The sequence below is a fragment of the Aethalodelphis obliquidens genome, unplaced genomic scaffold (assembly GCF_003676395.1).
Source record: "Aethalodelphis obliquidens isolate GAN/ISIS:26980383/991018 unplaced genomic scaffold, ASM367639v1 scaffold51, whole genome shotgun sequence".
Taxonomy (NCBI): Eukaryota; Metazoa; Chordata; class Mammalia; order Artiodactyla; family Delphinidae; genus Aethalodelphis; species Aethalodelphis obliquidens.
In genome coordinates, this window is record NW_020837995.1 from 10420732 (window position 1) to 10433000 (window position 12269).

A 12269-nucleotide genomic window follows, 5' to 3' on the forward strand; every position below is an offset into this window, starting at 1 on the left:
GTACTATATAAAAGAAATCTACCCAAGCAACTTTTGATTTTATATTAGTGGAACAATATAAGAAAATGATTTCAATCATAATTATGATCCAAAAAGTAAGAAAGTAATTTTACTTGAGATTTAAGAGTTTTAAAGAAAATTATGAAATCCTACTGGCATAAAAACTCTAAAAGGAACTAGCTATTAACACATAAATAAAGGGAAAGTTAACTCCTTACACAGCCTGGGCTACATTCAACCACAATGATATTCCCTCTTTCTTCCATAGTGCTAACCTGACCCCAACCCCGGTTAAACTCAATTCATAGACGAAACTGTACCTGTAAACAAGCATTTAAAAGTATATGGAGAGGGCTTCCCTGGTGGCGCAGTGGTTGAGAGTCCGCCTGCCGATGCAGGGGATACGGGTTCGTGCCCCGGTCCGGGAAGATCCCACATGCTGCGGAGCGGCTGGGCGCGTGAGCCATGGCCACTGAGCCTGCGCGTCCAGAGCCTGTGCTCTGCAGCGGGAGAGGCCACAGCAGTGAGAGGCCCGCGTACAGCAAAAAAAAAAAAAAAAAAAAAAAAAGTATATGGAGAAAAAGGATTGTACTGACAATCTTACCTTAAATTACCATCATACTCAAATGAGCTTTCAGCACAGCCCAGCAATCTATTATATTTTCCCAGTCAGTTTGCTCTCTCCCCTTCCATGATAACTATTTCACACGTGCTCTTCTCTCCTCAACCTCCAACACCATTTTGCACTCTCAGCAAAAGGCCTTGTCTCTTTCTTCACTGAGAAAATAAAAGCCATGAGAGAACTTCAACTTCCACCACCAAATCTAAATGCCTACCTGTATCTATGTCCATTTATTCTACCTTTTCTCAGTTACAGTGGAAGAAGTGTTCTTGCTCTAATAATGGGCTACCCTCACCATTGTGCCAGGATTCCTTCCCCTAACAGCTTGCCAGAACTTGGCTCCTATGATTGTTCCTGCTCTGTCCTACATCATCAATTTTTTTCATGTCTCCTGGAGCACTACTAATATTAGAACACGAGCATGCTACAATAGCTGAAGTTAAAAAAAAATAAACTAGGGAAGGAGGGAAGGATTTTACTTCCCTTACAACTACTTCCTTGTTTTACTTATATTCCCTTTCTCCACATCCTCTCCCCAACACTTTCTTTAACCTACTCCAATTAAGTTTTCATTGCTCTACAGAACCACTTTTATAAAAGTCACCAGTCACTTCCATCTTGCCAAATCCAGATGATCAGTTCTCAGTTCTCCTACCTTCCTTGACCTATCAGTAGCATCAGTAGCACCCCACATATTTGAAGCATTTTCTTCACTTGGCTCTCAAGATACCACACTCTCCTGATTTTCCTCCTACCTCACTGGCCAATCCTCCTCCCCACTGTTCTTTGCTAATTCATAGTTCTTTTCTATCCATTATCGAGTTGCTAAAGTGTCTCAACGGCTCAGACTCAGACCTCTCCTCTTTTCTAGCTATACCTTTTCCCTAGCTGATCTAACCTAGTTCCATTTTTTTAAATTACCATTTATGTTTAAACATTGGGAGCAAATGATTCTTAAATTTATATTATCTCCATCCCTGATAATCTCCTTTGAGCTACAGATTACTATATCAAGTCAACTTCTTATTATTTCCATCTAGAACCTAAGAGGCATTTTAAACTTAACTTTTAGAAAATAGAACTTCCGGGGACTTCCCTGGTGGTGCAGTGGTTAAGAATCCGCCTGTCATTGCAGGGGACACGAGTTCAATCCCTGGTCTGGAAGGATCCCACATGCTGCAGAGCAACTAAGGCCATGCGCCACAACTACTGAGCCTGCACTCTAGGGCCCTCGAGCCACAACTACTGAAGCCCACGTGCCTAGAGCCTGTGCTCCACAACAAGAGAAGCCACCGCAATGAGAAGCCCGTGTACCGCAACGAAGTGTGGCCCGCGCTTACTGCAATTAGAGAAAGCCCGTGCGCAGCAATGAAGACCCAATGCAGCGAAAAATTTAAAAATTTTAAAAATTAAAAAAAAAAAAAACTGAGCTTTAAAAAAAAAAAAAGAGAGAACTTCCGTTTTACCCTCATAAAACTTCCGTTTTCCCACACTTCAGCCTTCATCTCTATCATGGTTTCAGGACAAAAACTTAGAAGTCATTCTTGACTCTTCTTTTCCCTTCACATTTCAGTATCAAATCCAGAAGGAAGTCCTGTTAAATACGTCTTTAAAACATATCCTAGGGCTTCCCCGGTGGTGCAGTGGTTGGGAGTCTGCCTGCCAATGCAGGGGACACGGGTTCGATCCCTGGTCTGGGAGGATCCCGCATGCCCACGGAGTAACTGGGCTAGTGAGCCACGACTACTGGGCCTGCACTCTGGAGCTTGTGCTCTGCAACAAGGGAAGCTATGACAATGAGAGGCCCGCACACTGCAACGAAGAGTAGCCCCTGCTTGCTGCAACTAGAGAAAACCCATGAGCATCGGCGAAGACCCAACACAGACAAAAATTTAAAAGAAAAAAAAAAAAAAAACATATCCTAAATATAAGCATTTTCCACATGTTCATTGTACCACCCTAATGCCCTAAGTCCCAGCCACCAGCAATGACCACTGGACCATGGCATTAGCCTTTTAACTTGTCTTTCTGATTCTACTCTTGCTCTCAATAGTCTCTTCTTCACAGAGTGATAAAAAAAAAAAAAAAAAGTCCTAAGAATTGAAAAACTGCTGTTCAGAATAGAAGTGGGATTCCAGAAATATATTCAAATCCAATACACTACATAGAAACTAATTTCTTTACCTGCCCAAATACCAATTAATACAAGAACATTGATAGAACTGAAGATAGTCTTCCACAATTTCAAGGCACTTAAATTCTCATGTGGCTAAGTTTTAAATATAACCTACTTCTGTATATAACTCTATAGTTAGCTTATTGACAGAGCATGTAACATATTATGCAACAACCCTGCTTCCTATCACACTTAGAATAAAATCCATCTCTTGGCAAAATCATTCACATTCTGGGGCCTACCAACCTCCTAAACTCGTCTCTCTCCACTTACCCACCACACTATGCTATGCCATGCTACAGCCACAGTGGCCTCCCCACTTTTCCTTGAATATACCAAACTTACTCTGCCTCAGTCTCTGCACTTGCTGCTCCCTTTGCCTGGAGCACTCTCTTTCCAGAAAATCACACAGCCTGCTCTCATACTTCATTCAACTCTCGACTAAATACCTCCTTAGAGAAGTCTTTTCTAACTAATACGTCTAAAATAGTCTCCTAGCCTCACTGCCCATCACTCTCTACGTCAATACCCTGCTTTCTGCTGTTTTTTTTTTTGTAGAATTTATCACAATCTAAAATTATGTATTTATTTGTATATTATCTGTCTTCACCACTAAAATATAACCTCCATAAGAACCTCATTTTGGTCTGCTGTTCACTGCTGCAGTCCCAGCACCTAGATCCATGCCTCACACATAATCTGTGCTCATTTAATAAGTGTTTTATAAGTGAATAAATAATAACCTCATAATATTCTAAAAACTAAAAAAAAAAAGATACTTGGAATAGAAATGAGACTCCAGAAATATATTCAAGTCTAATAAGCTGCACTGGACCCAAAATCATCACCTGCCTTGCTATCTATTAATGCAAGACCTTCACTGGAACCAAAAAGACTGTCTTATAATTTCTAGGTGCTTAAATTTTCATGTGCCTATATTTTAAATATAATTTACATTTATTGTATACAGTCTGTTATTATATAGTTATTAGCTCATTCAAAACCAGTGTTTCAACTTCTGTGCAACTAATCTGCTAGAAATGAAAATCATAGTACCAAGTTGAAACAAAAAGTATAAAAGTAGACATTATAACACAACATTGTATCAACTATACTTCAATTAAAAAATAAATTTTAAAAAAAAGTAGACATTAGAGAACTGTAGGGGGAGATCAACTGCCAGTATGACAATATGAGGAGCTCTAACGACCTGCTCCCCAGTAAAACTGGTAAAAACAATTTAAAAAAATAACCATAGCCTCTGGAAATGGTCCTTCAAGCAAACAACAAATGATGAAACAGCTATTTCATATTCATGAAAAGTCAGTAAGAAAAGCTAGAGTCTACGGTATTTGAACCAAAACCGCTCCCCCTCCTTCCTCTCTTCCAGATCAGCAGGGGTGGCTCCACTCCAGGATGCTGCAGCCGAGAACACAGGGCTCCTTCCTTCCCCAGTTCCGAGCCAGAGGGCTTTCTTCGTGTAGGAGCAGGACTTCAGCATTTCTCATCTTCTCCCAGCTGCCTGTTGCTGACAAGGCTGTCATGGGCAAGCGTGGTACAGAGGTGGAAGCCCCTTTCTTGCACCCAGCTTCCACTCATGGAATGAAGGCTCTACCCTGGGCATGATGTGCTGAAAATACTGGGGCCCCAAAAGCCCTTCACCTGGCTCATGAAGCAGTGGTTCCATGCCAGGAGAGTCAAGCCAAGAGACCTCAGGCTACTGTCCCAATCTCAACCAGAGGGCCCTGCTCCCAAGAGAGGATGTCACTCAGAGAGAAGTCTGCCATAGTCCTCACCCCCAACCCCAGAGCCCTCGGTCAGAGATTTTGTCTGCGGACAGAAGAACGCCGTAAAAAAGTTTATCTCCCAATCTCTTCCCAAAGGAACTTATTTCATTTGCAACAGTGAAGTTAATTAAACTTAAGACCCTCTCATTAATAGTGGAGGTTATAGTACAGAGAATTGGGAGGATTTGTGGATCTGAGGATACAGCCTAGACCACAGGCTGGCCAGGTGAGAACCAGGGGAACAAGACAGGTGGGGGAGCCCATCTGGGGTCAGAACAAACATCAAACTATAACCTCAGAAGGGAATTCCCTGCCAGTCCAGTGGTTAGGACTCTGCGGTCTCACTGCTGAGGGCCCAGGTTCAATTCCTGGTCAAGGAACTAACCCTGCAGCAGCGGCCAAAAAAACCCCAAACTATTCCATTTTAGGAGCCACAATTTGATTGGATTAGTCTGTCAAGGAATGTACGTCTTGGGGCACTGTTTTAAGCAACAGAGCAATCAGCCAGCAATCAGCAGGTTTAATAACTGGATGTGGTCAGAAAAAGTGTGGAGGAGAGCCCTACCAGTACCACTGTCATTCCAGGGTGACAATGGGCAGACCTAAAGCTGCACCTCCCTGAGGGGCAACAAGAGAGACTTAACAGGGCTTCCCTGGTAGCGCAGTGATTGAGAGTCTGCCTGCCAATGCGGGGGATGTGGGTTCGAGGCCTGGTCTGGGAGGATCCCACGTGCTGCGGAGCAACTGGGCCCGTGAGCCACAGCTACTGAGCCTGCGCGTCTGGAGCCTGTGCTCCGCAACAAGAGAGGCCGCGACAGTGAGAGGCCCGTGCACCGCGATGAAGAGTGGCCCCTGTTCGCCGCAACTAGAGAAAGCCCTCGCACAGAAATGAAGACCCAACACAGCCAAATAAATAAATAAATTTATTTTAAAAAAAGAGAGAGAGAAACTTAACACTATGTGCTGGGATGGGGGGGAAGGATAAAATAATCTAGTCAGTCACTAAACATATAAATAAGCAAATAACACTAACAAGCCCTGGAAGGGAGGACCAGTACCCAGAATTGCTATAATATATTATCTAAAATGTCCAGTTTCCAACAACAAAAAAATATAAGACATGCAAAGAAACAGGAAAGTGTGACCCATACATGTAAAAAAAAAAGTAGGCAACAGAAACTGACTATAAGAATGACTACATTCTTCTCCTGTTGGATATAACAGGAGAAGATTTCAAAGTAGGCATTATAAATATGTTCAAAGAAATAAAGGAAAGCTTTCCTTACTTAAAGAAGTAAGGAAAGTGTAATTACAATGCCATATCAAATAGAGAATATCACTAAAGAGAAATTTTTAAAAAGAACCAAATGGAAATTCTGGGTATGAAAAATACGGTAACTGAAATAGAAGTACAGGATGTACAGAGACTCAGACTGCAAAAAAGACCCTTGATGCTAAAGTGGTAATGTGTGTTCTTATAAGACCACTCTAAATCTGCGTCTAATGTACATGTTTTTAAAAGCCACAACTCTCAATAATAAAATTAATTAACACCATCTATAAAGTAATCATAAAATCTATATGATACTTCTTGGATGACATCCATTCTGATACACAATTAGCATTTCTTTAAAAAGCATGACACTATAAATAATAAGTTAATTCTCAAATATTTAATAATAACATGAAAAATCTTACTGGTCTGACGTCACCACAGGAATTGGTAAATTGTCGAGCCAAGCCAAAATCAAGCATGTAACATTTCCTACATGTACTAGGAAAGCGACCCATGGCAAAGTTTGACTAGAAAAATAAAGAAGGAAAATATACATATTATTATTATACTTAGCCCTTATACCTTATCCTTCCTCTATTTTAATTCTTCTATTTAAACTCTATATAATACACATGTCCCAAATATACTATTCTAGTCAATGATGTTTACTGGATATTAATACATAATTTTGCTGTGGGTTCTATTAATGCCTAGAATCAGGTGAACTTTGAGGAACAAAAATTTTATGTGACTATAAATTTACATAAAACACAACACTGACTTAACTGGAATCAGTACTCTAAGTTCCTTGAAATTCTAGTCTAAGTCACTACTTACTTTTTAAAATGGGAGGAACGAGGAGTGAACAAAATAGAATACATAGTTCAGAAATTGAAATGAATTTCCTATAAGCATCATGAACCTGAATTTCACTACATGTAAAAATTAAAATACAATTCAAGGACACATTTCAAAACAGACTTAAGGAAAATACACTCTGCATTCTTCCCTTAATAAAAATAAATGTAACATTAAATGACCACAAACTTGCAAAGGCAGGTATATAAGGGAATTTTTCTTTTTAAAGTCAAAAGTCAAATTGTTATAGAATTGTTAGCTTTTATTTTAAAATACTGTTTTATTTTAAAATACTGTTCTACTTAGGGAGCTTTCTAATCAAAATGGAAACTCTTCAATCACCATGGTTTTCAAATAATGACGTTTAACTTGACATAAAAATAAAAGCAGGAGAAATCTATGTTACATTAAGTCTGACTCAACTATGTTAATTTTAGTTGGCATTTTTCATGTAAACTGTTTAATTTTAGAAATCATGTAGCAACAGACGGAAATAATTTTCAACTGCAACAACCAACATATGATAAATTTATAGTAAATACAGCATATCAGAAATGGGTCATTTCTCCTTGTAATACAAAAACCAAGAAAGAGAAAATAAAGACATATTTCACAGTTACAGAAATGACAATCTCTAAGAAAAGACAGAATAGAAAAAAATACTATATATTGGCACTGTAGCACTCAGGAGAAAAATCAAGCTCCTTCATAATTGATGGTTTCTTATAAGTATAATTTGTCACTTGAGAAATAGTTCAAAGAACACAATGCCAACATCTAAAAGCAACGTATGTATATATTTTTAACCAATATCAGGAAAAAGAAATCCAAAGAATAACTATTAATTTAGGTGTAAGGCTAAGTAACTGACAATGTTAACACATATAATAATAATAGTGAAGCATTAATAATTTTTAATTTGGCTGCTGAGCAACATTTTCATTGTATGAGAAAAGTTCTTTATTATAAGTTATAGTTTGTAATTATCATTTTTTTTAATTAAAAGGCAAGTTACATGTACTTTAAGTTTACATCTTTGCCACAGAAATTAAAATACTACCTTGTATTTAATATAGAAAGCTACATTTGTAATTTACTGTGTCCCATCATAAGATTAAGAGTACCAAGCAAACTCATTCTGTGATCTGGAGGAAAAGGCTCCCTACCGGTTTGATGTCTCTGTGCAAGAATCCCACAGAATGGATGCTCTCAATAGACTCCAGAATCTGTCTACCCAACCGAAGAGTAGTGCTAATGGTGAATGTGCCCCGGGACTGGCTACGGCGTAGATCTGCCAGATTCCGACCCTGTGGAAACCAAATAAACACTTTCAAGTACTGTACTAAATGTATAAGAGAAGAGTAGAGAATTGCTCATTTACCATTAAAAAATGTTTTGACTGAAATAGCAAGGATTTTACCTGAATCATGAGCCTCTCACTCAGGAGAAGAGATTCTCTTAAGATAACGCATGAACATTTCGGAGAAATTTAAGAATAACCAAAGTTTTTTTTAACATATTATGTTTCTTTTTAACTTTTTTTTTCTGAATGAAGGATTCTTTAAATTCTATAGAACTTCACAATTTTCTAAAGTTTCATACATGATTTCATATAATGCCATAATAACCCTTTTTAAAAATCTCCTATCCCTATACTGCCCCTACCCCCTCTCTCCCCGCTCCCCACTGGTAACCACTAGTTTGTTCTCTATATCTGTGAGTCTGCTTCTTTTTGGTTTTATTCACTAGTTTATTGTATTTTTTAGATTCCACATATAAGTGATATCATACAGTATTTGTCTTTGTCTATTCTACGTCTATAATATGTTTCTGAGTCATCACGTTTCCTTTGTCACTGATGTTATAACAAAATATAGTCTTGATTACTTAAAAAAGATATATACGGGCTTCCCTGGTGGCGCAGTGGTTGGGAGTCTGCCTGCCGATGCAGGGGACACGGGTTCGAGCCCTGGTCTGGGAAGATCCCACATGCCACGGAGCAACTGGGCCCGTGAGCCACGACTACTGAGCCTGCGCGTCTGGAGCCTGTGCTCCGCAACAAGAGAGGCTGCAACAGTGAGAGGCCCGCGCACCGCGATGAAGAGTGGCCCCCGCTTGCCACAACTAGAGAAAGCCCTTGCACAGAAATGAAGACCCAACACAGACAAAAAATAAATTAATTAATTAAAAAAAAAAGCTTTAAGAAAAAAGATATATACACAGGGAAGTAATTCCTCATTATTGCCTAACATATTCCTATACAAACTACTTAATTTTTCTGTGTCACAGTTTCCTTATAAAATGGGGCCCATAATACCTACCTTACACTGTTTTGTAAGGATTAAACAAGATCCATGTAGTGTTTAGAATACTGTCTGGCACACACTAGGTACTCAATAAATGCTAATTACTGTTATTATAAATAAAAATGATATGAAACAAACACTCGATTACTTATAGCAGTAGATAAAAGCAATGATTTTATCTAGCTTGTGCCAGATGTATTACATTCATGACTGTATTTAGTCCTTAGCACCCTAAATAGAAGTTATTCCTGTTTTACAGATGAGGAAACTGAGGCTCAGAGACTTTAAATAATTCTGACCTGTTAAGGTAAAACTGTTCTTCAAATCTAAGTCTGTTTGACTGGAAAGTGTTCTTTTTCCACTGCACAGTGCTGCTCTACCCAGAAGATTCCTCATTGCATAGGTTTCAAACAAGAAATCTGATGAGAAGAGCAGGCTAGGATGCTGCAGTTCCACCTCCCAAAGAATGGAAACTGGTTCCTATATCACAAGGGAATTTTAAACATCCTAATCTTTCTATACCCAAAATTTTATAGTGTATGTTTGGGATTAATACGACTAATACCATTACCTCAACTAAAGACAGTTAATTCACTTCTGAAAAAGTAATAAATTCTTAAGTGACTTAAATACCATTTAAAATAAAATATTAAATAGTAATCAAGTAATACAAGAATTGAAAAATTACAGAAAAGTCAGGAGCCTTTAATACTTCATATCCTCTTTAAAAATGAGGTTTTCCCACAGCATTAATTGGTAGTTAACTTTTTTATTATTTTTTAATGTTAGTGGAATTTATTTTATTGTTCTCTACATCCTCAGCAAATGTAAAATGACTGATAATCTAGGGCAATGAGTTTTATAATCCCATGAGTTCACGTACCTAATAACTTTTATTAGCATTTCAATAATTTTTTCCTTCAAAAATCAGTATTTTGACTGCCAAATATATACCTAAGGTAATACTGGAACTTTATTTGTAAACAAATTCTGCCATCACAAAAGTTTCTGAAAGGAAATCAATTAAAGTGCATTTATGATATTAGTAATGCTTTTTAAATTTTAAATCTTTTAAAACATAAATCTAAGGTATCAATTAAAATCTGAGAAGATAAAAACAAAGCTGGCAAGGGTATGGGGAAAAGAATTATTAACATGGTACATACATGCAGGTTGATCCACCAAATTATACTTCAGGCTATATATTACAGGTGATTATTATTTGTTATAGATAAAAACTTAAAACAACCTATACATCCATCAATAAATGAAATGGTTAAATAAATTATGGTTCAGTCATCTTACTGACTGTTATGCAGCCACTAAAAAAAGAATGAACTCTCATATACCTATCCATCACCCAGAATTAACAATTATCAATTAACGGCCAATCTTGTTTCATCTGTTATCCACTCCTCCCCTCCCCCTATGCAACACACAACATCTCCCTTCCTACACACATATACTGGATTATTCTCATGTAAATTCTAACCATATCATTTCATCCACATATATTAGGCAAAGAGATGAAAATATAAAATCAAAGAAGTTACATGCCAGCAATTCTATCGCCACAAAATCAAAGAAGTTACATGCCAGCAATTCTATCACCACAAATTTGAACTGGAAATATCAGTATGAACTATGATATATTTTTTCTTTAAAAAAAAAAATCCTGAACCTATCCACTTGAAAAGAATTTAAAACAATGACCAACCCAACTGCAGCAGGCACCCATAGCACCTAGACTGTCATCTCTAAATACCATTTATAATTAAGAGGAATCAGAAAGTAAGGATGCTATCAAGGTTCCCTACTGAGGAACCAACTCATTATTCTGAAAACTTTTAAATAAAAGAATCAAACATTAGTCCTTCCCTTCTGTGTGAAATGTACCTTAGGATAACCTGATAGTTGGTGGAGTGCTTTTTAAAGAATTCCAGCTAATAAAGAAGAAATTATAAAATTACAACAGTGTTATTTGCAACCCCACTGAAGTAATGAATCTAGGCAGTGGTTACTAATGGGTTGATAAAACCTAAAAGAAAAATCACTGGGAACTTTAAAATGGATGGAGAGGCTGATGGCCCTGAAACCTCACTGATCAATCTTAACATAACTAAAAGAGAGACCACCAGACACTGCCTACTGATGTGATATAAATAGGAAGCACACAACCCACCTCTGAAGTATTCTAGCCAAATAAAACAAAAGTGGAATCTGATCTAATCACAAGTTTATAGAAAATACAGGAGACAGAAGAACATGTTAAATATCACCACATGGAGACAATCAGCAAAATCCAGAATATGGAAACTTCTGCATGACGAATGACTCTGTTTTTATCAATGACAATACAAACAACAAAAAGAAAACTGTAAGAAAAAAAAATGAGAGGGAACCTAAAGATTAAAAGAGGCTTAAGAGATATGTATGCACAAAATACAATGTGTGAACCTTGTCTGGAACCAGATTCAAGTAAAACAAATATAAAAAATAATAATAAGGGAGAGAATCAATCAAGAAAATCTAAAGATTGACTTGATAATTGATGTTATTAAGATACTATTGTGCATTATGGTTAACAGTGGGAAAAAAAGAATCCTTGACTCTTAGAAATATATATTGATATACTTACAGATAAAATATGCCTTGGATTTTCTTTGAAATTATCTGGGGAAGGAGAGGAAAGGGAGACTACACCTCAGATAAGATTGGCCATTTTTTTTTTTTTTTCAGTACGCGGGCCTCTCACTGCTGTGGCCTCTCCCGTTGCGGAGCACAGGCTCTGGACGCGCAGGCTCAGCGGCCACGGCTCACGGGCCCAGCCACTCCACGGCATGTGGAATCTTCCCGGACCAGGGCACGAACCCGTCTCCCCTGCATTGGCAGGCGGACTCCCAACCACTGCGCCACCAGGGAAGCCCAAGATTGGCCATATATTGATGATGACTGAAGCTGGGTGGTGAGTACATAGATATTCATTATACTATTCGCTCTACTTTTATGTTTAATTTTTCCACAATAATAAAAAGTTTCAAAATATATAGCAGTTGGGCTTCCCTGGTGGCGCAGTGGTTGGGAGTCCACCTGCCGATGCAGAGGAGACGGGTTCGTGCCCCGGTCCGGGAAGATCCCACATGCCATGGAGCGGCTGGGCCCGTGAGCCGTGGCCGCTGAGCCTGCGCGTCCGGAGCCTGTGCTCCGCAACGGGAGAGGCCACAGCAGTGAGAGGTCCACATAC

The 12269-nt window shown here is 38.4% G+C and overlaps 1 protein-coding gene across 4 annotated transcripts in view; it reads right to left on the reverse strand.

Moving 5' to 3' along the window:
* Positions 1 to 12269, reverse strand: part of TTBK2 (tau tubulin kinase 2) — a 145782-nt gene that overhangs the window by 62843 nt on the left and 70670 nt on the right. For 3 of the 4 annotated variants that reach the window (XM_027084066.1, XM_027084067.1, XM_027084068.1), the window contains 2 exons: positions 7886 to 8026; positions 6284 to 6388 (listed from right to left, as the gene is read on the reverse strand). In XM_027084066.1, the coding sequence (XP_026939867.1) occupies positions 6284 to 6388; positions 7886 to 8026 (246 nt within the window). Of the gene's footprint in view, positions 1 to 604; positions 774 to 6283; positions 6389 to 7885; positions 8027 to 12269 lie in introns of those variants that run through there. The other variant, XM_027084069.1, reaches the window with a different exon arrangement.